Raw genomic sequence first — 26,512 nt, 5'->3', positions numbered from 1 at the left:
AGCAGATGGCCCGGCCCCTCCCTGAGCCTGGTTCTGCCGGAGGTTTCTTCCTGTTAAAAGGGAGTTTTTCTTTCCCACTGTCGCCAAAGTGCTTGCTCATAGGGGGTCATATGATTGTTGGGTTTTTCTCTGTATCTATGAAGCGCCTTGAGGCGACTTTTGTTGTGATTTGGCGCTATATAAATAAAATTGAATTGAATTGAATATCAAAGTAACATCCAGAAGAATGGCAGCTTTTTGTAACAGGATGAATTATATTACTCATTTCACCTGTTAGTGGTTTTAATGTTGTGGCTGTTTGGTGTAGCCCGGCGATAAATTATAAAGCGGGACTACAGAGACTGAGGGATTGTAATGCAGGAAAGGAAAGAAGGGCAAATTTCTACGACTAATCAGATCACTCAATTTGTTTTAGTACATCTTTAACCTTGACCATTTCGGTTTCTTTTGTAAAACCAGAGCCAAGAGCGGACAGCGAGACAATTAAGAAGATTAACTGCTGTCGGATCACTGTCCTTGAACCACGTAAAGACGGATAAACAGCTGAGTGAGATCAAAGCTGCCCAGCCTGTTACAACGGGCTCAAAACAAGAGACAGAAGGAAAAAAAGACTGAACTGATAAAAGAAGAAAAAATAAGCAAAGGCTATCAGACATGGATGAAAAAGAGGGCGGGAGAAACAAAAAACCCCTGAAAAAAAACAAAAAAAAAAAAACAAAAAACAGGGGTCTGTAGTCAGTGATCACATAGATGAAGATAGTAGATAAGCAGGCGGATAAAGGGAGAGTGAATGTGCAAACAGCAGAGGGGTGTGTTCTGTGATCTTGGCCGATGTCCTGACGTGCTACATGAAGGGGAGTTCACTTGTTGACAGACAGAGGAAGAACACACTCCAGCAGGCCACACACATGCACGCGCACACACACACACACACACACACACACACACACACGCACACGCACACGCACACACACACACACACACACACACACACACCCCTGTGACTCCCATCTGTTGCAAACAATGCAGGCCTGCCGCCCTCCCTTTGAGAACGCTCACATGTGTGTGCACGTTTTTCCTCTGTTCTTTCTGCTGAGAGGAAGGACCGTCCGCCCAACACCAGAACACACCGACCCATGAAAGCAACAATAACACGGCTGCAGTACACGATGTGAGGCATTTCAGGGTGGTCAGGCCTATTCTTTAAAAAAACTCTAAGGTTCATTAGTGAAAAGGCCCTTTAAAGCCATAGATGACCCAGGTGACTCCATCTGTTATGTCCCTTATTACATAGCAATACTAATAACAAATAACACTTGCTCGTTTTTCCACTTTCTAACACATCAGCTTTGAGGACCAATTGTTCACTTTCTTTCTGACATGTCCCACCCACTAAAAGGTGTCAGCGTTATTCACCTCACCTGTGAGTGGTGAGGTCGGGGCATGTTAAGGCCAGATTTAATGCTCTTTTTAAGCAGTTATCACATAAATAATAAAATGCATTAGCATTGGTTATCCAAATATCCTCTCCACCTACACAGATTCACCCAAATGCACAGTAAACTTATTTCTACAACTCTCTCTCTGCATTCCTAATACTTGCAATCTCTTCAGAGTATATGACTTGGATTTTTAATAGCAATTACAAATTAATGAAAAGAAACCAACCAAAGCAAAGCCATGAGGATCTGATCTTCCTATTAGAGCCTTTAATATCCTCCAGGGGAAATAAGTAGCAAGCACAGCAAACAAACTGTTCAAATTCACACACACAAAAAAAATCTTGTCATGATAAGAAATTCGTTTTATACTTCTGACCAGAATGACATAAGATATATTACAGGATCTATTCTGTTCGTAATAAGGTTGGATGATCTGATATCCTCGTGTCGGTGTTGTTCCCACATCATCATAATAAATGTTGTTCCAGGTTCAACATTGCAAGTGACCAATCACATTGTTGTGACGTCCCCCTTTTCTGCCTTTGAAAAATACCGCCTTAAAAAAAATCTACTTCACTTGCGAGAAGAGAAACCGCTTCTGTCCGCCGATCCAGGAACTTGAATTCTTTGGATTTCAGGATACTTTTCTTTAATAAACGGTAAGCATTATACATATTGTCCTTACAGAGGCGGTTTCTTTTCTCGCAATTGAAGTAGATTTTTTGAAGGCGTTTGTTTTTTTTCGAGGTCGCGGATGACGTCAGGAGAAGGTGATTGGTCACTTGCAATGCTGAACCTGGAACAACATTATTTATGATGACGAGGGAACACCACCAACACGAGGATATCAGATCGTCCAATAAGCACATCCGCAATTTAAAGATACTGGCTGACAGATAATTTTGACGTCAAATAAGAAAGTCACATAAATCAAAAACTAATAAAATAAGCAGTACAATATTCAAATGAATGTTTCAAATGCAACAAAGGGCTGAGTGTAGCAAGTGGCTGTGTTCATATGAGGATGTGTGAACTAACACACTAAGCAGTGGCTGCTTTTACAGGATTAATGGTTCTATTCATCAACACAGGACCTACAATCAGAGAAAGTGCCATGTCAAGTCAATCTGCTAATATCCTGCTGTTTTGACGTGTCTGTGCCAACGCGCTTATCTCTCCAGCTCATCATACCATGCCAGGCTGCTGAGGATCACACAAATATTAAATTTCCTTTGTCATTTGGCAACTGCAGATCTTAATCACGAGAATAATAAATAACTTCTCATACATCTTCGGTCAAAGGCTGTGAGTCATTAAGTTTCATCAGCGATCACACCCAGTGTTCTCTATAGATGAGCTAAAGCTGCATCTAAATCTGTGGCAAGTTTCCCTTCCTGCAAAGCATGCTCATAATAATAACAAAGACAATGCACTATTGTTTAGAATGCATGATTTTTGCCATGTTCATCACATTAGTTTTCAGTGTGTTTGCTTTTTTAATATTATTTTTGCTTTGATCTGCTGGCCATGTTTAGACATTAGGTTAAAGACAAAAAACCCTAACTGGTGAAGTTAAGGCAAAAAAAAACTGCTTGGTTTGGCACAAAAATAAAAAATAAAATAAATGAATAAGAAAAACTACTTACCGTAGGTTATGAAAAGATTGTGGCTGGGGTTACACATGCCCCCTCCTACATTGGACCTTGCACACTGAAAAGTTGGAAATGCCAGCTCTGTCTTTATAATGCAATGACCTGGTCCACAACCTGCCACCTTGAACATACTGTAAAGGTGACAAACTGGCAGCTTTCTAAAGCCTGTATACCTTGACTTGAATATTTTGGAATATCTGTCTCAGTTCATATTATAATCCTTCCAATACTATCCAAGCATTTCAGTCAAAACCACAAATGTAAACCTCGCTGTGGTGCAAGAGGAAATTCAAGAGGGGCACCAGCATCATTAACCTGCACTTTCTTGAAACCATGAGGTGAATTTCAGCAGGTAGACATTTCATTTTGAACCAAACTGACAGACTGACAAAGTGACACTGCTACACCACTAAAGTGTGGTCTTAACCCAGCCCACCTCAGCACTAAGCTATAAGCAGCAGCTAGAGACACCAAAAAAAAGGTCAACTTCAATATAAAGGTTCCTGCCTCTTAAATTAACAAAATAAGACATCAAAATGATATTTTATTGAAGGTAAATACATCTAAAATACCAGCTGTACCTTGTTTTTGCTTTTCCCTGGCTTCCAGAAAGGAAAGATGCAATAGAAGAAAAATTTTGCCCAACTGAAGACGGTGGCGAGACACCAGCCTAGTCCGCCCATTCTCTCGTGGAAAAACAAAAAAAACAAAAACCTCCTCGCGTCCTCTACCGTATCCTGTATCTCCTTGCTTTGTCTCCCCTCCCTCTCTAGCCTGCCCTTCAAGAGCCGTGTCCAGAGGTGCAAAGACTAGCAGTGTGACCTGGAGAGAATCCCAGAATGGCTTTTCATCCAATCCAAGAAAAGGTACCTTTTTCTAGTGTTTTAAAAAACTGGAGATCCCATAAAGTGCACATTACTCGTAAATGCCTTCTTCGCTCTCTTGTCTAGCATCCCTACAGCATCCCTCCATCTTTCTGTGGATGCTGCAGGATCTGCCATTCAAAGCATGAGGAGGAAAAAGATTAGGAGAGGGGAACTCAGAAGTGGGCGGTGGTGGGATGGGTCAGGCAGAGCAGTCTGGTTAAGAATGAGGCACTTATAGTGATGGAAAAAGGAGGGGGGGTCTTAAATTTAATGTAGAACAGTGGGGGGATGGCTTGAAGAGAGAAAGAACAATAAATAAGAAATGTGTTGAGTGGACAAGCAGTCCGTCGTCACAGTTTAAATAATGATGTATACTACAAAGCTGGTATGCTCCAGCTGATAATTCAAGCGCTTCATGTTTGAGGTTTGCAGTGAAAGAACCTAAAAAGAATAAAATGAATGCAGTATTTGGACTCAGCGGAGGATGCTGGTGCATTTGGAGCTTTCAGGGTTTTTTTTTTTTTAATGAAGACTGGCAGATTCTGACCAATCATAAATGGTGCATGGAGCCTCTGAACCAGTTTGCATCTTGAGTGATTAGTTGGGTGCCTAGCTTTCCTTATTGGATAAAGTGGAAGGCAATTGAAATCAATGGCTCCTAACTTGCTTTACATTTGAGGAAGAGCAAGAAAGTGTGTGCAATTACAAAAGGAGGCTTGTGATTATCCAAATTCTCTGCATTAAATTTGCAATTTCACCCAATTTAATCACTGATCATGAGACAATTTACCATTTAAAGAATTCAGAAAATGGAATAGTTGGCTCTTTATTTGGAAAACCTCCCAACCGCAGCTCACTTTCATTGCTTCCCCTCAGAGAACTCAGAAAAGAAAGACTGACTCTTTGGTGAAAAGGCCATAAGATAGGCCGTTAAGGCCAATTTGGGTATATTCTTAGCTTTTTGTTCCCGCTCTGTGGTTTCTTACAGTCAGCCTTTTCCATAGCCTGCCACAGATTTTTTTTTAAATGTCAAAAAGATGTTGGAAAATGTGAAGATGGTTACACTTTGATATCTGGTGTGCCCATCTGGTATGACTTTAGTCCAGAAATCCCAATTGTTAACAAAAAATAACCCTAAGTAAATGAGGCTGTACGTGTTCAAGGAGTTTATCCTAAAAAATACACTTACACAATAGCAAACTTTTTACACTACAATGAACAACCCCAGGAAGCAAACATTTGTACATGTACAAATTAAGAGTCACTTCTTACAATCAAAATAATTTCGCATTGTATCAAGATAACTTTACATGTAAATGAATGCAAAAAACGAGAGTGAAACATGGCAAATATTTAGCAAATTACCAGTAAATGTTGTTGTTAAGCTGTCAGATGTATTTAAGTAAAGCTTAATAATTAAGTTGGACTCTTATCAGTTTGATAGCAGGTAATTATTTAGCTTACCCACATAAATGATTTCCATCAAACCTGCTGAAAAAAGAAACTGTTCAATACCAACCTAACCAAGTCTAACTAATCAGTTCAAGCCTTGATTGTGCTTTGCTGCTGACCCGATGGCCCAGTAGGTGTACCAGATGCACTCCATTTAAGTTGGCTTAAAGTCTATTGGCTGGGGTGAATGCATTGTTGGTCTAAAGCAAGTTCTTAGCAGGAGCAGCAGGCGTGTGGACATCCGCACGGACCCTCGAATTCATCACCTAATGATGAAATGTATATCACTCAGACTCACGCGGACCCTTGAAGACTTATGTGATAAGTATCCTAGCTCAACTATCCATTAGCAAGTTAGCTACCTTTTCCCCCCCCCCCATTTATTTATTTTTTTCAACAGATTAAGAGTTTAAAGGTTTGAGTGATATAACCCTACAACTCCCTGCAAAAATTTTTAACACCTCGAGAGTTAAAACTTTCAGGATTTTATGCTCCAGGAGATCAAATTTAATGATTTGTTTCCCTAGTTTACTCACCCATCTCCACTTTCCCAACTTCCCATAGCTAAAGCTGACTTGGACACATTTAGCTTACTTAAGCATTTCTGACAAGCATTCATTTTAAACATAAATGTCCTGATATATGGACAGATGCTTTGTGCATTATAGAGAAAACAAAACTGCCTGGGGAAACTACAAGACCTCACTGCAAAAATGTCGATATGATGTGTGACGAGCAATTACATTCATGTTTATGCAGCCTAAGACTCAGGGTGTAGAAGAGAGAATACAAATTCTAAGCATATAAATAAAAATGCAAACAAAGCACAAATAAGATTCCAGTTTACTTTGCTGCACAAGCAGTGTGCTTGTTCTGAAGACACTTGCAGATTTCTACAAATTTTAACATTTCAGTTACTGAAACACAAAAGGGACCATTTATGTATCAAAGAAAAATAACATAATAAGAGCAATACTGCACATTTTCCAGAGCATTTAGCAGATATGTTATTCTTGCAGACACTTTGAGAGTGAAGCTACTGTAAGTTCTCACGTGAAGGAAAGGTCTCACCATTACACCAACCTATCAAGAGCTTTAAGCTTACACAATACTGGCAAAGGGAGAGAAGTTCCAGAGAAGGCGCAGGGACAACACTATGCACACTTCCTGCCTCTCTGCGGGACAAACAATGGGCTGGTTTCACGTCTCAATCTGGCAACGTCAGCTCTGTTGTCCATTCTAGGAAACCAGACAAGAGGTGAGGGAGTGAAGGGTCATTGTTTCTGGGAGAATAAGAGGGGAAGTGGCTGGTCATGGTCTTAATGTGGGAGGGTTCACTGGGATGTTTTACTCACAGCTGGTGGCATCCATTTGTCACTTTAATTTGATATTGTGTATCAGTAAAATGCAGTGGATTTCTAAAAGCACTGATAAAGAAAAACTGTTTTAATGCCATCTGGGTTATACTTTTTTCCACCACTCAGGAATTACGTCATCCCATTTTCCCAGAACATCACATCTAACAATGCTGCGGGGCAACAAAATAACGTCTAGCATATGAACTCAACATTGAAAATGTAGCGTTTTATATTCAATAGGCATCGCCAGTTAGTCGCAGCCTTCTCATGAGACTTATTAAGTGCAGACGCTGCGCTGCAGACTCTTTCATCTTTATTCAATATTTTACATACATTTCAGCTGTCAGTAGTGAGTGCCAGTCTGTGCCCAAGCCTTCACTAAATCATGAAGGCCTTGCTGGTTATATCCAGTATGCACATGACTGCAGTAAGAGACCGTTATTCCTGTAAATACGCCCAGGATTTGTTAGCAATCACTGCATCACTAGAAGGCAGAACAAATCTACAATGAAGTTAACTAATAGCCAATAATACCATTTGCACTGGAGACCCATTTGTTTAAATATTCCACTTCATATTTCTGCCCCCAACAAAGTGGTTGTGATTGATGCTGCAATTACCTCCTGCCCCTCCCATTATTGATCTAAGGCGTTTTTGGGATCGAGAGCTTGGCGGCTTTAAGCACATGGCAGAAAGCCATGAGGGAATTAAGTGAAAGCTAAGCTCATTTCATCTTTTGACATAGCACAGAAACACTCCTCTATCTTAAGTCGGCAGATGGGAGCAGTTTTGGCAAATTAGCAATCATGGAAAATTCATGTGTGGATTGGTGACAGAATGGAAAGCACATGAAAGATGCTGGTTTGAGAAAAGCTATAATCCCAGCTGCTAACCCAAAGCTTCTTTAGGTGGAAGAAAGATTTTAGTTTTTACCTGCAGGCAACTGATACTACAAATCTGAATCTGTGTACGAGGTGAAATTTGGAAAAATGTTATTGTTTTATGGAATATTTTATTCCATAACACTTTAAAGGTAATTTGTTTGGAAAAAAATGTCAGTTATGGGTTGTTTTTGGTTGTTTTTTAGGGATTTGGTTTACGGAGGTCCAAATTTACTGGTAGGTTTAGGGTTTACAATGAAATTCATCAGAATTTATCCCATTTTTCCTACATTATTTTAGATGCATACGGCAACTATGAAGCTAATAAATCATAAGTGTACAGGAAGGCCTCTCTAGCAACTTCAATCCTTTGTAGGGGAGTAAATTACAAATTCCAAAAAGGAAAGGGTGAGATATTTAACCTTTACTTATCATCTACACGAGCAGCCACCACACATAAAGTACACAAAGTCACCACTTCACCTTTGGAGGAACTATCAGTCTGCCACTGAGCAATCATCAGCTGTCTCATAAAAGCCCAGATGTGGCTGAAATGGACAAGCTGTAGGCCAAGGTGATGAAAGCGGTGAACATCCATTTTTAGAGAGACAGCTCTGTCATACCTCACTTTGAAACTGTAGGTACTTCTAAGTATACACAACCCTGACTACATATGCAATATTTTAGGATTTACATTTAGCCATTATGGATTAACCGATGGTCATTTAAAGAACTCTGTCCAATCAGCTGACCAGTTCACGACAGATGTTAGTCCACCTCACAGCCCTATGTAAAACAGTCCTCAGTGTGAAAGTTATTACGGTCTGTGAAGCCATAAAGTAATTACTTCTGCGGACACCTCCACATCAGAGGACAGGACGAAAGAAATGGACGAAGCAAATCAAATCAAATCACTTTTATTGTCACATCACATGCATTTCTGGATGTGTATACTAAATATTTTTCTACGTGTGTGTGTGTGTCTGTGTGTGTGTGTGTGTGTGTGTGTGTGTGTGTGTGTGTGTGTGTACACATATTTTACAAATTAAATAGAGTAAACAATAAATAATAATAAAGCACAGACCGTCTCTGAGCGAGGTCAAAAAACAGACAGACGGCACAAGGCAAAGTGTTTGTCATAAAAAACATTTTATCAGGTTAAAGTACAGGAACAAAGTACTTCATAACAATGTCGACTTTTTTTAAGTGGACACAAATCAAAAGGGCAGAAACCACCTTTCAACTGCAGCCCAGTCTCACAACTAAACGTGAAACAGAAAAATGTATCTACTTTTTGTGTTCATCGGCAGAAATTATCACATTTTCCAGTCGGTGAACACGAATGTGGAAGTAATGTATTTCAAAAGGAATTTTGAGTCACAAGGACATATTTCTATAGTGAAAGCAGGGAGACTTCACCATGGCAACAAACAAAGAAAAGCTTTAAAAAGCGTGGCAAATCTTGTCATGATCTTTTTCCAAACCTAACCCAGTAATTTTAATGCCTAACCAGTAATAATATTTCTAATAATATATTTTAAAATGATGTGTAAAAATCTTTGGCTTCAAACTTTGGCCTCTAGCATGATCAGTAACACGAATCGCTACAGCCCCAACCTCTCCAACTTCTAAATATAGACATTTTGTTTTCTCTTTTTTCCATTTATTTCATGTTCAAAAGATTAGCGATGAGAGTCCAGGTTGTCTGCCATCCAATGCAATTCATTTATTTTAACAAAAATATACTTGGATCCTTGTCTATTACTTCTTACATTTTAATATTGAGGTATTTTCGAGGGGACTTTTATATATTTTAACACAGCTGAACTATGTTTCAAACAAAGCTCATAAATACAACACTTTTCACCTCTTACAAGTCCAAGCAATACTGAGCCTGAGACAAATGGAAACAATATAAGCACTGTGACAGTCAGACAGTGTCTTGTCTGTCTCTTTTTATTTCTAAAGCAGAAAGCAGTGCATAAAACAATAGGAAGAGCAGCTGAAACAACACTAGCAGTCACTTTCCGCTGTAAAAATGACATCATCTACAGCACAGAAATCAGCTGTATGTAATTAACCTTGACAGCAAATCAGACTAAACTGAACTTTTTACAGTTATCTGCTTTACAAGTGGAACGAAGGACCCTGTTAACAACAATTTTACAACCTCTAACATTCCATGAGAAACAAAAGCCACGACTCCAGCCAAAAGCAGGATAATGATTAAACCTTTCAGTTTTAAAGTCCTGCATGGACAGTTTGGATCAGCATGAGTCATCCTACTTTTTCACTCAATAAAAATGTTTACAAACAAGATGTAATACCACATGTGAAAATTGTTTTTTGTCAGCTCACTTACACAAAGGGGAAAACTGACAACAGAAATCAAAGAGGCCAAAAAATGTCGCAACAATCAGAGTTTGGAACATTGGAAAGTGGTTGAAACAGTAACCTGAAAAAAACAACAGCTTTGATGCTGTGCATGCTAGGGCTGACCTCAACACCAGGAGCAACACCCTGATCACCCACAGTTTAAAATGACATGTTGCAACAGCACTTACCAGCCAGAGGGACATCGCAGTTCACTTTGAAGACACCTGGGCAGTAATTCCCTTTAACAGATCCGTAACTTATTGAACACCGAGCTAGCTTTTCTGGGATTAACACAGCTCTGTTAGTCCCCCACAAAGTTGGATGCACATACCAAAAAAAAAAAAAAAAAGAGCCTGACAGTCTGGCCCTTATCCTGACATACTTCCTGAGCTGTATTGTTAGTGCAGGGAGAGGAAACACGCACCGTGGAAAGCCAGTGTCAAGAGATCATAACATGGAAAGTGAGAATACCAGGAGCTATTGTTTGTTCTGATATTTTTTTGCATTTCTTGTAATTTTGCCAAGGTCAGAGGTTAAGATAAAAACAGCCAGAGTTGCTCTCTAATAATCTGTTAGAATCTACAACTTTGACAGATGCTAGCACATTTCAAATCCAGCAAATTATAAAAACTAAAAATTTTACTTCAGAAAAAAAAAGCTTAAAAATCATATAAAAAGTTCAATTTCTGATTTGTTACTTAAGACTCATCATTATTATTTTTTTTTTTGGGGGGGGGGGGGGGGGGGGAGCAGTAAGTATAACTAACTTAAAGACAAGCTAGCAAAGAATCTCTACATTCCCACAGACAAAAACCTGTATGTCAAATATGTAGTCACTATGACCTCACTGACTATAAACATGAGCATTTTTGTCACCATCACAAGAAAGTGAGAAACCAAGGACCTTATGGTTCGACAGTGGAGATATAAACCACAATATTTCTGAGTCTTACTGTATACCATGAAGTTATCTTGTATTTTACTCAAAATGGGACCATAAATTACAAAATTAACATCAAGCTGTAGCAACTAAAACTTGAAATCAGAGATAGCATCAGCAAATCAGGAAAACTATTACTGATTTCATTAATTAAAAAAGCAGTGGGGTCATTTTCTCATATATTTTCATACAGTTCAGACTTCTTTTGCAGCCAACAGTTGTCCCCTGTTGGCCATTAGAAAAAACATGCAGGTTCAAGGCACTTAATGCAATTAACTTTTTGTTTGTCATCCAATGCTTATCTTCAACAGTAATACTCCCATTCAAAAAAATCCAAATTTACGGCATGTTTTTGACTTTAACAACATTCTACTGAGGCTTCAAACCAGTATACTAAACTACTAAGACCATAAATCAAGACTTAAACTCAACAAGGCTTAATTTTTCAACCAGAGTTGTCACCCACTGCTGGCATTAGAAAGTCTGAAGATTTAAGGCACTTTATATGAAGCTTAAAACGTGTAGGTCAGAAAATTTAAGACATCAATAAACTTCACTAAACAGAAAATCTCATTCAAGACGTCGGTGATACATTTACCTTAGAAACAGCTCTCCTACTGTTTGATACTTTTGTGCAAAGTCCGGCACTCTCGCTTTTAACTAAAAGCCAGCTTCACCCCTTCACACAAATTCTAAAACACATCAACAATTAACCTAACATACTTTTCTCTGAGAACATGCAAAATCCACAGAGAAGGAGCGATAACAGGCGTAAGCATTGCTCCGCCATCTAACAGAGTTTGGAGAACACAGTTCTTATTTAGATTTAATGGGCTTAAAATCAGAGGTGAGCTCTGTGGGGCTAAATCTTTTTGAGATCTCCTTCTTCTTGTAGATGGAGAGATTTTTGTGAATCTGGCAAGTTTGATGAATATAAGAATTTTTTAAAAGGGCTAACAGAGGAAAGTGCAAAGCTGAGAAGTGCAATTCTCTGTGGGTACTGTCTATAACATTATGCTGCCCTTTTTCCTTTTTTTCGTGTTACAGGAGGTAGGAAATTCTTCTAAACAGATAAATTAAAGCACTAATGTGCTGGCCGAGGTGAAGAGGTCGGCCCTTTGCGACAGAGTCTTTTCTTAAAGAACTAACTCCAAACTAAACAGCCTTCTCTTTTGTTTTTTTAAAACAGACCCTTAATGGAAACCACCTCAGGCCTGACAGATTCATTGCTACTTGTCCGTGAGTTAGGAGGGGACTCTTAGAAAGCAGAGTATGCAGACTGTGAGCAGCCCGAGTGGCATGGAACATTAACATCTCCCTCCAGTTTCCTTTTCTCTTCTCCACATGACTTTTACAAGCTTTTGAAGAAGGAAGGGAAATTTACTTTGCTGGGGGACCCAGAAAAAAAGAATGCCAGATTCATTCATTAAAGATGTAGACAGCCAAAAAGAAAAAAGAACTTGCTGGGTCTGCTGCAAATTCCTTCCACACTTAGTGGAAGGTACTTAACAATGTTTTAATTGCTTTTAAATGGTTTTGGAAGTGGGAACGTCAAGGGTTGATCAAAGACACATCTAAAACACGAGTACCCATCAGCAAATTTTGCATGACGGTCTTCTTGCTCATCATAGATTGTCTGAACAAAATAAACATATAGTAATAATGTGGACTCCGGCTCATGTAGGTATTGTGGGTAATGAAAGGGCAGATAGGTTGGCTAAAGCAGCTGTTAAAAAAGTAGATATAGATGTACAGATACCATTGTTGAAAACTGAAGGGAAAAGTATAGTTTGGACAGAAAGTAAGAACTTCTGGCAAATGGCGTGGGATAATGAAACAAAAGGAAGACATTTATATAGTGTACAAAACACGATAGAAGTTAAAAAGAGTAGTGGATTAAATAGTAAGGAAGAGGTTATTGTAAGTATACGAACAGGAAGTGAAGTAAGAAAAGTCAGGAGATGGTAGTAGTGCAACGTCTTTGGATGCAAGCTGTCGTTAAACATGAAAGAAGAAGAAGGACGCATCTAAAACCTGCAGGACACCAGCCCTCGAGCCCTGGGTTTGGACACCATTGCTATAAAGGATGGATCCAGCTCTGGTGATGTCGCCCACTGATTTCTGAGATCCAATTCTTAAGCCTCAACAAGAATGTTTCCACCACCTTGGTTGCAAAAAAGCTAACGAGGTGTACATCTTACCGAGGAAGGGTTGGTCTGTTAAATCGCATGCTCAAAAGACTTGGGATTGACAACAATTGTCCTCCTTTTTAAAACTTTTTTTTTTTTAAATTAAATTCAACATGACCCAAAACAAGCGACTGAGCCCATGAAATCAGCAGGAGAGTGTTTACATAGGACAGGTCAGAAAGCAGTTTTCCCCCAAAACACAGCTATCACCATCTGGTGGCCTTCAGATAGAACATAACTTTTTAGGAACTTCGGCATTGGGTTTATTTTTTTCAACCCAGAAGCTACGTCCATTATTATACTGTCTTCTGGTTTCCCCCTTCATTTGTATTTTATATATATATATATATATATATTTATGTACTTGTTAACTTATCCATCTGAAGACCAGAGTTAGCAGAGTTAAAGGCATGGCCAGTATGACTGACAGGTGTCACCACCACTGATTCAAGACACTGAGCTGGACTTCTTGACTGTTTGTGTGGATTGCTTTCAGCACTTTGGTCAGTGGTTGCTGGGTTTGAAGTGTTTTATAAATTAAGCTGGCTAGGCTGGGCTTGGCCTTGCATCCATATAGTTTGAGGAACTATGCATGCTTGATAATCAAAAGGCTAGCATTCATTTATAACCATTACACTTCACCCCCTCCTCCAAACAAATACCAGTGAGTGATTTCATGGTCCATCCTTCACATTCAAAAGGTTTTTCCTATAAACAGAACAAAGTAAAAATGAATGTGTTTGAAAAACATTTCCGAAAAGTCTCAAAGTCCGTTTTTGTGATGGTATTGAAAGAAAAAACAAAGTTGCACTTTGTTTTCGTAGACCATCAACTTCCCACATCTATATACCCACACATCTAGCTTAAACACAATTTTCATAACAGTGTAGCGGCAGTAAACAACTATAAACACAATGACTGACAGCTTAAAGCATGAGAATGTGTTTCTGTCTGTGCATGTTGTAGTAGATGGAGGGATCCTGTGTGTGTTGTAAACACAGTGAAGCTCTGAGCTTAAACCATATAGGATTCATTCTTCCTAAAGCCTTTCTAAACCCCCCCACCGCTGGATCAAAGCCTGTGTTGTGGGCTTGGTTTGTGACGCAGGGGGGTTACTTTTCTGGCCGGCTGTTATTGTCCCTGAAAGTGCTAAGCCATGAGTGAGGCCTGTGTGGTGAATGCTGCTGCCAAGAGGAGTGTCTGAAATGTTTGTAGTCCTCCCTGCCATGTGTGCTGCGGATAAGGCAGAAGGCCTGGCTTTAAATTGGACGTGCATGTTGCATGACCTCACATTTGTCATGTCTGATTAAACCACACGAACCCCACATAAAAGCCAGCTCTTGCTTTAATATAGATAACAAAATACAACACTGACTGCCCCCTGCTGGCCTCTTTTCTCCACAGTCACCAAATGGATTAATTGTTTAAGGAAAGACAGAAGTTTCTGACTTAGTGGCGGAAATCATGAACATGTTGCTCTCTATGCAAATGTTAGGAAGCCACATGGTTAGAGGCTCAGACTGTAAACATAGCAATGCTGCTTCAAATAAACACTAGAAGACCATTTCTATTACTGTGCCCTATTTCACTTCCAAATATGACCGCAGAACAACAAAATATGAAGATGATAAAACAAAACAAAAATAAAACAAAAAAAAGAAATGACACCAGGCACCAACCTGAGACTTTTGGGTCAAATTCCAAACCTTTGTAAAGTTTCTGTTTCTGCATTTTTCAACATTTTCAACCAATAAGATGTTAACCTTCACTGTGAGTGCTTAAATTATTCTACACAATCAAAACTAAAAGTGTGTTAAACAGAACACAGTAACCACCGGTCACTAGGGGACAATGTGTATTCCCCGACTGGTTGGCTAGTTGTTGCTGAAGGAAATCTGTCAAAGAGGGTGCTGAACTAAAAACCTTTTTGTAATTGCTTTAATTGCTATTAGGCTGCCATAGTTCAACATAAAGGGCATGAAAGATGGTGCGTTTTCTGCAAACACTCACCACTTATACTCCGAGCTGTGGGGAATCTGGAGAAAGTGCAGCACCAACCAAAAACAGATAACGTTCAGCTTCAAAGTAAAAGCGCTGTCTTACCATTTCTACCAAAACATTTCAAAATGGGCAACTTTGTTTTGGGTTTGCGTTTCACAGCTTTAATTACGCTGCTCAAGCAGCTTGCAAGCGATTGCAGAGATCCTGACATCTTCGAAGGTTGATAATCACAACAACCTTCTAGCAAGGAAAGCATTCACATAGACGTTCTCAATGCAGCACGATATACACCTGTATGCAACCAACTTCTCCTACCGACAGCCAACATCCATTCACCAGCCAGTCATGGATTACACACTTTTCCCTAGTGAGAGGTCAGGTGGTCACTGACTCGTTTCTAGTCCTGTGTGACTCCACTTCTGGACACCATTTACACCATCACCAGTTTTTCAGTCAAAATAGACAAACATTTAAAAACAAATTCTCTCAAACGTGCAGTCATTTTTTTTTTTTTTTTACTTTATTTAATAGAAAAATAGATTACTCTGCAATCGGTCACAGTAATACTACAGCAACTACCTCTGCCTTCACAGAAGTGGATGTCAAAGATGTTACCAGGTACGCGAAGACACCAAACGCAGCAGGTATACTGGGGACTTAAGAAAACAGAACTGTTGACTGACAGCTAGCGGTGAAATTTTACACACTGCAATTTTATACTCCATCTATAAAGAAATGACACTATAATAACAATATATTATTCCTTAGAGTTCCAGTTTAAATTCAGATCTTATTTTCATTGACGCCATTTGTTTCCCTTGCACGTGCTGTCACACTTCCAGAAAGTCATAAATGCAAGAGTGTTTGCAGCCTCCACCCTTTAGCCTTAAGATTTATACACTGATGACACTGAAAAATAGATTTCAGTTACTGCACTGTATAAAAATGAGGCTAAGATTACCAGCAGACCTTATAGAAGTAAAAAAAAAGTTTGTGTGTATTTGTCTGTGTGTGGTGGTTGTGGCAAGGACACCCTGCCTGTCAGCCTTAGATGTGATACACCCTCTGAACATGGAGCTGCATTTCTTCGCAGCACCCACTGTAACCCATGGCGATGGCGAGCCTGCCCAGCAGCCAGGCATTATGCAAATGTAAATCACGCTTGACTGGCCACAAGACTGTGTGTGTGTCCATCGCATGGCTTCACATTTCACCCAAACTTTATTGGTGCCAGTGGTCTTTTTGTCTGCTTTAATTGAATTAACTTCTCAGAAACAGACCTTTGCAGGAGAGCGATGGGACGTAGCATAGCCATCAACCCGGCACGGGAGCTTTTAACTGTGTTTATACTGGAATCATTTAATTCTTTTGAAGGAAAGGAGGGGGGGGGGGGTGTCTCATTTACTTCATTTTATAACTTGATAATTCTTATTTTTAAGAGCTACATGACACATTTGTCACAGTCACAAAGCAAATGCATCGTCAGCACCATCAGACTCACTCCCTTTGCTTGGAAAGAAAAAAAGAAAAAAAAAAAAAGTAATTTAAGCTCCTGAAAAAAATTTTTCCTCAATCAGCGTGCTGGCTTTAGAAATGCATTCCTGCATGAACAAACTATTTTCTGCCAAAGTCAGAAGAATTTATTGTTGTTTCACAGGACATTTTTGTCTCTGCTCCTCTCACTGGTTTACAGTGGGTGGGGCTCGCTTAGCCTAACTGTCGTCACATGTTCCTGCGCATCAATCAACATTTAGCAACATAAAATAAATCAAATCTGACTAAACCACAGCCACATAAATTAGCCTTGTTTTTAGGTTAATAGACGTAGAGGAATGTCACAAATTGAATGCCAAAAAAAAATAAAATAAAATACAATCAACACACCATAAGTAACACTTTAATTTATGGTAATTATTCCTCAATTTGAAGCTATGGGCATTTTTGTGTAATTACGTGAGTAAGTCTCAGTTTAAGGTACAAAAACAGTCAATGGTAATGTCCCCATCTGCTGGTTAAAAAGCACAGCATCATTAAACCCACATCGAGGAGACCTGAGCTCCACTTTGAAGGGTCTGAAAATCTTCAGATAAAATGCATCACTCTGCTGTTGTTTTGACTACAAGGTGCTGTCTGAAAGAAGGAATGCGTTCATCCTTTCTTCTTTCACTTCGACTGCGGACAAAGTGTCGTGGTGTCCCACCCAGATGCCAAGCAAACAGCGTCACATGGTTTCCTCTGGCAGATAAAAGGGTTGTGGAAGTCCAAATGTTTGGCCAGTGTCTAAGATAATGTAGCGCAAACAGGTTTCTGCCATCTCTATGTGTTTGATTTATGCAGACTCGCAGGCGTGAATGGACTTGAATTCTGCAGGGTGATCTACGGTGGCATTTCAGTTAGATGTGCATCAGACAGCATATAATGCTGGCTCTGACTCAAATGGATATAAAGAGCCCAAAAGTTTCCCCACTGCACAGAAAAGTCATTTTGTGTCAAAAGAAACGCATTTATTCAAAGAGTCAACAGGGAAGTTCAGGAAGAAAGGCCTGTTCTGCTTTTCAGGCTGCTCATTAACTGGCAGAGCATGCTGCTGCTGTCGGGAGTTTCTTTATCCAGATCTGTTCAGGTCAAACACATTGTGAATTCAGCCAAACAACACCAGGGACTGTTGAGATTTAGGCTCACAGCCCTCGGGTCACTCTTGTTATTCATCTTCACATTAATTTCATCACTCCTGGGAGGCAGGAATAGCCAAAAATGTTTCTTTATAACTCACAGAACGTACATTTTCATGTTAATGTAGCCTGGCATGCAACAGTGATTTAATAAGCTAGAAAATCTACTTTAAAAAAAAAAAAAAAAAAAACCTGCTAGAACCTGCTTTTCCAAAAATTAAAATTCACAGTTAAGAAATAAAAATGGCATCTCTGTTTCTGCAGAAATTTCACTTCTTGTCAAAGGAACTACTGACTTCAGTCAGGATCATCCATCTGTTTTCTGGAGCCTATCCCAGCTTTCATATGGAGAGAGGCGGGGTCTCTCCCTGTGATTGACAGGTCGCTGCCACAGATTACAACACACACTCATATTTACACCTACATCTCATTTAAAATCACCAGTTAACCAAACATGCACATCCATGGACTGTGGAAGAACACCACAGTACCCGAGGAGAGCATGCAAACTACACACAAAGGCTTCAGCTGATGATCAGATTCAAACCCTCAAACCCAGACGTCTTTGCTGTGATGGAGCAGTAACGCCGGCACATCACCTCAATGATTAGTACTCAATTTCCAGTACTTGATGGTTTAATTTTAGTGGTATGGCTCTGTTGTGCGTCTCAAACAGTCTCACTGAACAGAGCAGGATTCAGTGACAACAGACTCTACAGTGAAGCAATGAATGTGCATAAATGTTGGACACAGCCATTGAGATATCAAACACTGATTAAGTCCTACTGTGAAGCTTGGGCCGTTTGGCCACCTTGATGTTTTAAAACCACACATGACAAACGAGAGGTGGATAAAAAATATGCTTGCTTAATCCTTTTACTATAATTTACAAGCTGAACATCAAGTTTGCATTTTTGTGTTTGTTTTGTAGAAAGAATGCAGGTTTCAGGGGAGTTTGGGTTCCAAAGCAGCTTGCAGAGGAAGACATCATGTGAACCATCAACTAATGTAGGCTTTCTCTGAAATGCCTGATCTTGACTTATTGCACTCTGTTGTATTATTTCATGGATGAATGAATAGTAGAAAGTTTAAGCATGTGTCACAGGAAACTGCCTTTAAGAATTAAACACAATTACCTGATTTAGAAATCAATTTTCAACTGTCTTTTCTTTTCTTTTTCAAAGGTGTGACTGCGTACCCTGGGCCTCAGTTTTGGCAGCTCACCTCTTTTACTCCATAAAAGACCCTGACATGCTGAGAGCTAATCCCAGAGTCTAAATTTAAGAATGCACATGTGTTAAAGGCTTGGCTACGGTGGAGCTTAGCAGTAATATAAGACAATAGCACAAAAGGGATCTCAGGAATGTGCCACAAAAGTGAAAGTGCAGAGAGAGGAATGCTATGCAGTGAGGCGATAAGTAACAGTGTCGCGGTGGAGGGAGCTGCTTGCTGATAATGCAGCCATTAAGGCAACTTGTTCAGCTTCATCTAAAACCATTAAAGGCACTTTATCTAACATTAGACTGTTAAATTCATTATTGTTATCTGAGAAAAGAGGAGGCAAAGATTTCCCTGAAAGATGGCGTGCAGAAAGTTAACAGATTTAGTTTGTCTTTTGAACCCAAAAAATGTGATGCAATGTCACTTTGCTGCAACAATTAATTAGCATTTACGGTACAACTGCAACTGCAGACATACATCAGTCAAAATAAAGCACATTTAATGGCAGAATAACAGTTCAGGGCAGTATAGTGCGAGTATAAGATTAGTACAACTCTGTTCTTATGTAACTATGAGTCATTCTCATTATCCCATGTCAACAAGTACGATATTACTTGCATACCCAGAGTAATATTAGCCTCCAGTCAGAGTTGATACACAGACCTAACACTACAACACAATAAGGTGGAGGTATTCAGGCTATTTTCAGAGTCATGCCACAAAGCTGCCAAGGCAGATAGGCACGCAGGAGGCAAACAAGCAGCAGATTATGTTCTGAGAACTCCTGTGACTATCGTGATGTAAAATGAAGTGGGATTAAAGGGTAAAACCCCTCAATTTAGGTAATCCAATATGTCATTCTTTCAGTCTGGGAAAGTCCATGAAGAATCAACGAAACCAGACCTGCATTAAAGCCAAATGCTTTTAGGCTTTTACAGCCATTTACTGCCATATGTATTCTTTTCCTCCTTTGCTTTGATGCGTGGGATGAAGCACAGTTGTCTTTGTCCCATACAAATAAAAACAAGATGAATCAGGAGGCAATGCACAAAGAAACGAAACTTAGCCAATAATAATAATAATAAATATTTCAGTTACTAAAACGTCCAATTAAATACATACTGTTTTCATACTTAATTAAAAATAAAGGAAATCTGAGTCTAATATCCATAATGCCTTTCAAGGGTGTTGCTTGAGTGGCACTGAACAGTTCTAAAGAGTTTCAGAGTGAGAGATGGAGGATAAAAGAGTGTCCTTCTTCTATGCTATGTCCTAAATGCATTAGAAACTTCATCCAGTGCATAAATGAGGCTTCAGCAGTCTGGGCTCAGTCAAACAGACCAAGGATTCTGAGATTTGTCCATTATCTCATCGCTTTCCTTTTTGAAATGTAAGTTTTCTTCTTAGATAAACGTTTTCTTTCATATGTTTTTAAAGGTTAGCAAGAGTAGCAAGTTTTACAACAGCGCTGTTTAGGATGATATGACGGGGTTATTCAACATGCTGTCAGATATCGCCAGCATCACAGGGGTAAGCATAAGATGTTACAGTTAAAGGTTATATACTCTGCAGTTGCATCGCTTGACTTTCATACACGGAGTAAGTTTACGGACAAAAGTATCGGGATGCACAGTCACTTAATCTTTGAGTTGTTTGGGAATCAGAGGAACTCACCCATGTATAAGTTACAGAGCGTGTTCAAGTCCTGCGGTGCATAGAGCATAAAAGTCGCCAATGCTCTGCTGACTCAGTAACTGCAGACCTCATCTGGCATTAACATCAGCACAGAAACTGTGTGCCGGGAGCTTCATGGCATGGGTTTCCATGGCCAAGCAGCTCCTGTAGGTGTAATCTGTAGGTGCCCAGTACTTTTGTCTTTACAGTGCATGTTTAATTACCAATTATTTCGTACTTTAGCTTTTACTTGTTGGTTAGGTTAGGCACTAAAAACAGCTCTTTTGGAAATAAAATATTCTGACTTGTGACAGGGGATCTTCTGCAGCCACATGTGAAGACTGGGAAGCGAGCAATCTGTGTTACCGCTACAACATGGCACAGACAAGTTGTGCTTAATGGCTGGAAACAAAACTGCCGTATCCAACCACCTGCAAATGCAAACAGGCTGGTTTATCATCATGTCAAATAATCAGCTATTGATCAGAATAACTTTGATTATGTTTTTTTGCATAATCGAGCAGCCTTATAAGACACCAATGCCCAAAATCTCTAGTCCCAGTGCCATTTACAGCCCTGCCTGCAGTAGACAAATGCAGCTGGAATCATGACAAGGATAGCGAACTAAAAGCATAAAAAAAGTCTGCAGACACATTCCAATCATCTAGATATCATTTTAATCATCCCACACGTGTGAATCTAAATAGAATCACTATATTTTCAGCTTTAGTGTGAACACGGGCCTTGGAGCCACCCTAAATAAACTCCCGGCCGGCCCATGTGACATAAATGCGCGGCATGTCGTCGTGGTCGTGTAGGGTTTCAGGCGCGTGTAACAAATGTGCAGCATCGCGTCCAAGAGTGTGATTTAATTAAAGATTCCTATGCCCTGTGCACGGGGTGGGACACGCCTGCTCTCATTAACAGGGATCAGGACAGGAACGTGAAACATGCAACTTTTTTCTCTTGTTTTTTTTTTTTTTTTTCCTCTCCTTTTAAATGGCGGGCCTCTGAGTTTCTGCTCGCATTTTACTAATAATAACTGCACAAGCTTTCACGACAGAACAAACTACCGTTGTCCCCTGTTGTTACATTAAGGGCCCTGAAAGCCACCATACATGTAAAAAAAACAGACAAAAACAAACAAACAAAACAAAAAAACAACGCTTTTTTAGTTACAGGAATATGGATAAAGACACAGCTTGATGCGTCAGTGTGAGGAAGTTACAGGACTGGTGTCCAATTACAGAGTTACATACTTTCTATACAAACACTTTTTATATTTATTGGACACTTTATGGTGACGTTTCATCATACCAATTGTGCCTTCTTATTTGTTTTGTTTTTTTACAGTCTAGAAACCACATTCCAGAGCAAATACCTATGATATTCCTCCTAAGAGGGATGTGTAAGTGAGGAAATCTATCCCTTAAAAAAAAAAGGGGGGGGGGGAAAGAGAAATGAAAACAGTAAAGGCAAACTGGCAACAAAGATCTGCCTCAGCTTGTTACAAACATTAGTGCAAAATGGAGAGATGAAAAAAATCTGGGGTCTTTCTTCCTGTGTGTATTCAGAGTAAATGCAGCATGTCAAGGGGGGGGTTATTACGCCCCCAAAGAAAAACATTCTCCTGATGATGAAAACATGATTGGGCGACCTGGGCAGCCCAGCCTAACTTTTGCTCCACTGTCACAGTAATTACCCTTGGAGCCCTGTGGCATCAGACCTTGGCGAAAAGACCCCGGGAAAAGAGAGGAGGCACAAATATCAACAAAAGACACATTTTGAGGCAAAAAGGATGCGACCTGGGAGAGCCGAGCTGCCTGTCCATCACTCGGAAGCGTTGTGAATGGCTACAAAAGCCCCCAGAGCGACACTTTGTGGGATTTCGACGTTGCCAAGAGCGAATGCCACATCGCCTTGCCAAGTTTTAGGAGCGAAGACAAGAAAATTCACCCCCCTCAAACACACACACACACATAAAAAAATATCAACAAAACTGGAGCATAAAAAGGCCACATTCACAGCTACACAAAGCCATCGAAGCTGGATGGTATAAGACCAAACAGTGTGTATTATGTAGCACTGCTGCAACAAGGTCCGAGGCCGAGGTGCAAGTAAGATCTCAGCTTTACGTTCTAAGAAAAGAAGCAAACAACTGGGACTCTGGAGGGAAAATTTAGCTGCTCTCTGCTTTAATCTATTATTTCGACTGTCATTCTATCCACTGTGCTTTGCCAAGTGAATTAAAGACACTTTAAGAAGCTCATTTTGTATCCCTTTATCTTCTCGTTCCAGAGGCTTTGTGGCAAACGTCACGCATCGCTGCATCAGTAATGTCCTGAAAGGCTATTTGGAAAAGAAATATCCGCTCATCGGATTCACACATCCTCTGCCTGCAAGGCTTTGAAAGTAGAAAGCTGTTTGACTCCCAAAAGAAAGAAAAGGCCAAAAGTCGGATAATTACACGCCTGCTGTTGACATAAAAACTTTTTGATGTGCGTGCATTAATACTACATTTGATATTTAACGGCAAATAGTTATGATTCGCTATTATTAAAGCAAATCTTTCCTTCTGCTTCATATCTGAACAAAAAGTTTATGTAAGATGGATATACAACTCAATTTTGTAAATTATGAGTGTCAAACATAAGGCCCGGGGACCAGAATCAGCCTAGAAAAGACTCCAATCTGGCCCACTGGACAGCTTTGAAAACATGAAGGTGGGCATCAATTTTTGGGATGGATGACCATCATGTATGTCTGACTGTAAGCCAGTGTGTCTCATTCATGCACACAGGCAAATAGTCACGTGCACACTCACAGCCACATCCTAACATTCATCAACTCTAAACGTTCATAACAACGGACCTAATCAGACGTTTATCTTAAAGAACCTAACAAAGGCAAAATGGCTAAAGCTACAGCTATCATACCAGAGCCAGATACAAATCAGCAGCCAGTTATAAGAATAATCATAGAGATGAGTGAAAAAGAGAGAAGGGCTGATATCTTGTTATTGTAGTAACGAGAACATACCCATCTAGCGAACCTGTTTTGTTATATAAATCTACTGCACCTGGTTTTGTTTTGGTGTACAGCAACTCATTCTCATTGAATTAACTGTACTAATTTAAAGAAGCAGAGCACTTTAGAAGATCCTGCAAGCTAAAAAGTTCATTTATTTTATTACGTTATTCAAAATATTATTGGCATTTTGCATTTTGAATAAATTTTCTTTAATGTTTATACTGTCAGTTATAGTTCTTAAAAAATTCCTTCCATATCTCCAACTACCTTAAATTTGTCCTTCCTGCTGAGCATCATAACGATAAAAACCAGGTGTCCCGATACAACCAAACGAACAAACACCAGTTTTCATTGGAAGAGTTCACAAATCCAGGCCTGAAAATGATGTTAGAGATTGCATTAGCCAAATGTTTTCTGCTGTCAATAAAAAAAACTCAAGGCTGTCCGCCACTTTGACAGATTAACATACTGATGGAGGATCTACTGTAACACAAAACACTGATAGAATATAAATTTATGAATTTGTTACCAGTTATTAACATAACTGGGTGACACATCAGGTTAGGAGTCCGGCCAGTAGCATGCTCACTCTTTCCTGACATTGACAGTTTTGCATTATGAATTTGTTGCCAGGGACAGATCATCAACTCGAAGAACTCCTGACTCTTGGTATTCGTTGCAAAGTTTACTGGGTTGTTGATAAAGATGCAAAGAGACAGAGAGTCATTAAAAGTGCCTCATTTGAGGGGAACAGATTCACTATATCAAGATTCGCAATATGAGATGAGATAGCCTTATTTAGTCCCAGAGACGGGAATTTCACATATCAGGATAAACTTACTGCCTTTGTCATCTTCTGATCTAAATCCTTTGCATAACAACTTGAAGTCGAAGACAATAAATCATTCAGTCCAGATTGTCACATGCTCCATTGAAAGCTTGCAGCATCAGAATAAAATGTCTGCAAGAGGTTAAATTCCTGTGTGTGCAGGCATTAAAAAGGGAAAATGATGGGGGTTAACTTTTGCTGAGGCATCACGCCCTTTTCCCGGTCAAGTCCTCAGTGGGCACCTCTCCACACAGGAACACACAGAGAGGGTCTTGTTCTGTAGCCCATGTGCAGGTCAGTGCCGGCAGGTAGGAGTGAAATGATAGGCCTCCCCAGAGACACGGCACAGAGGACACACTGTTTCCCAAAGCGAATGCATTCACTGGAATGCAATATGGGGCAGCAGGTAACTCTCAGTTCACCGCATACCTTTATCGAAAACCTTCAAATGCCAGGAAAGCCCCCGCCTGCCATCTGACACTTTGGTGGGAATTCAGAAATAGGGGAGTTTGAGAGCAGCACCTGACAGGCATCAAAATGAAATGAGGATTCATTTCTTAAGGAAGGAGCAGTCCAGCATATTACTGGTGTCAGACTGGCTACTAACACAACCTTGTTTCGCATTTTAAAAAGTACTTATGAAAGTCCTATAGACAAGTCTGGATTCACAGAAAAATGTACTGATTTAAATGCAGAAGGAAAATCTGAATGAAAATGTGCTAAATGTCAAATCCAACACTGAAATTTCATTTTAATTCAGTTTAATTGTCACACCTTTAATCTAACTCTAAGAGGAATAAAAAAGCCAGAAAAGGGCTGAGATTTTCAGCCTTCCTTGACTTAACCAGTTAACATGAAAACAACAGCAGCACTGACCGTGAAGAGCATCGGCACAGCATCAGCAACCAACATCCAGTTAAAGCCTTCTTTAAAACAGCAGTTAATTCATAAGTTAACATAACTCTGATCAAACCAAATAATGGGAAACTTTAAAGGAAAATATGAGACAAAAATACAAACCAGAGGGGAAAAAAACCCCCAATAACTACTGTAGCAAGTGGGCTTTGTGATATTCCTTACACATTCCTTATGTCAGCCACTGGTTTGTGGACTCTCCAAAAAAATAAAATAAAATAAATCAAGTTGTATATTTTAACCATCAATCTTGTTCATTTTTTTCCCTGTTTTGACTGAGAAACTGGAGACATTGTGCAGGTCAGCACAGTAAGAACTCTGCCACCAAAAAATACCCCACTTTTTCATGCAGTTTACAAATGAACATCATGCTCACAATCATGCTGTTGTAAATTAGACTTTAAACTAGAGAGTAAGACCATTACTCTCTAGCAATGGGATAATGAGATCATAAATCAATTAACAAGCAGGATGTTTTTTTCAATAGACGTTTTATACGTTACACTTTTTACTACAGCCAGTGAGTGACCGCCTGCTGGGTTATTCAGAAAACGCTGGTTTCATCCCTTCATCATTTATTAGCTAGTCAACATAACACAGAGGGAGACTTTTGTCCACAAGATCTGTTTAGAAGAAGTAAAATACATCTGTGAGGTAAAAATCTGAAACAGTTTCTTGTGGCTGCCTCCCTTCTTTCACCAATGACCTCCCACTTTCCTCTGTCATTCAACAGATTGGTGGTTTCAGCCCTGCATGGCTACTGTGCAGATCTCCAGATGTGCACGACTCCACGGCTGGCCTCCTCAACTCCTACCACATCCTACAGTTTAGGCTGTGAACTGGCAGGAACTTGCCAGAGATGGGCTTTATGGTCAAAAGTACCCACTAAATTCTTAGTCAGCAGCATTGTACATAGGGACCACCTAATAAAAATTGGTTCATGCCCCAACCTCACGAGTACTAATGGTCTGAGCTTAAGAAAACACCTTTGCCAATCCTAAATTATATCCAAAC

The 26,512-nt window shown here is 39.7% G+C and overlaps 1 protein-coding gene across 18 annotated transcripts in view; it reads right to left on the bottom strand.

Moving 5' to 3' along the window:
• The window catches only part of tns1b (tensin 1b), a 195,486-nt gene that overhangs the window by 162,396 nt on the left and 6,578 nt on the right, over positions 1–26,512 (bottom strand). Inside the window, exon 1 of one of the 18 annotated variants that reach the window (XM_080290515.1) lies at positions 10,216–10,674. The exons of the other annotated variants lie outside the window; for them this stretch is intronic. Coding sequence (XP_080146641.1) covers positions 10,216–10,230 — 15 coding nt within the window. The 5' untranslated portion in view covers positions 10,231–10,674. Of the gene's footprint in view, positions 1–10,215; positions 10,675–26,512 lie in introns of those variants that run through there. 18 annotated transcript variants of the gene reach the window in all.

Source organism: Astatotilapia calliptera, chromosome 16 (assembly GCF_964374335.1).
Source record: "Astatotilapia calliptera chromosome 16, fAstCal68.1, whole genome shotgun sequence".
Lineage (NCBI taxonomy): Eukaryota > Metazoa > Chordata > Actinopteri > Cichliformes > Cichlidae > Astatotilapia > Astatotilapia calliptera.
Note: the sequence above shows the minus strand (reverse complement) of the source record. Positions and strands in the feature narration are given on the sequence as shown.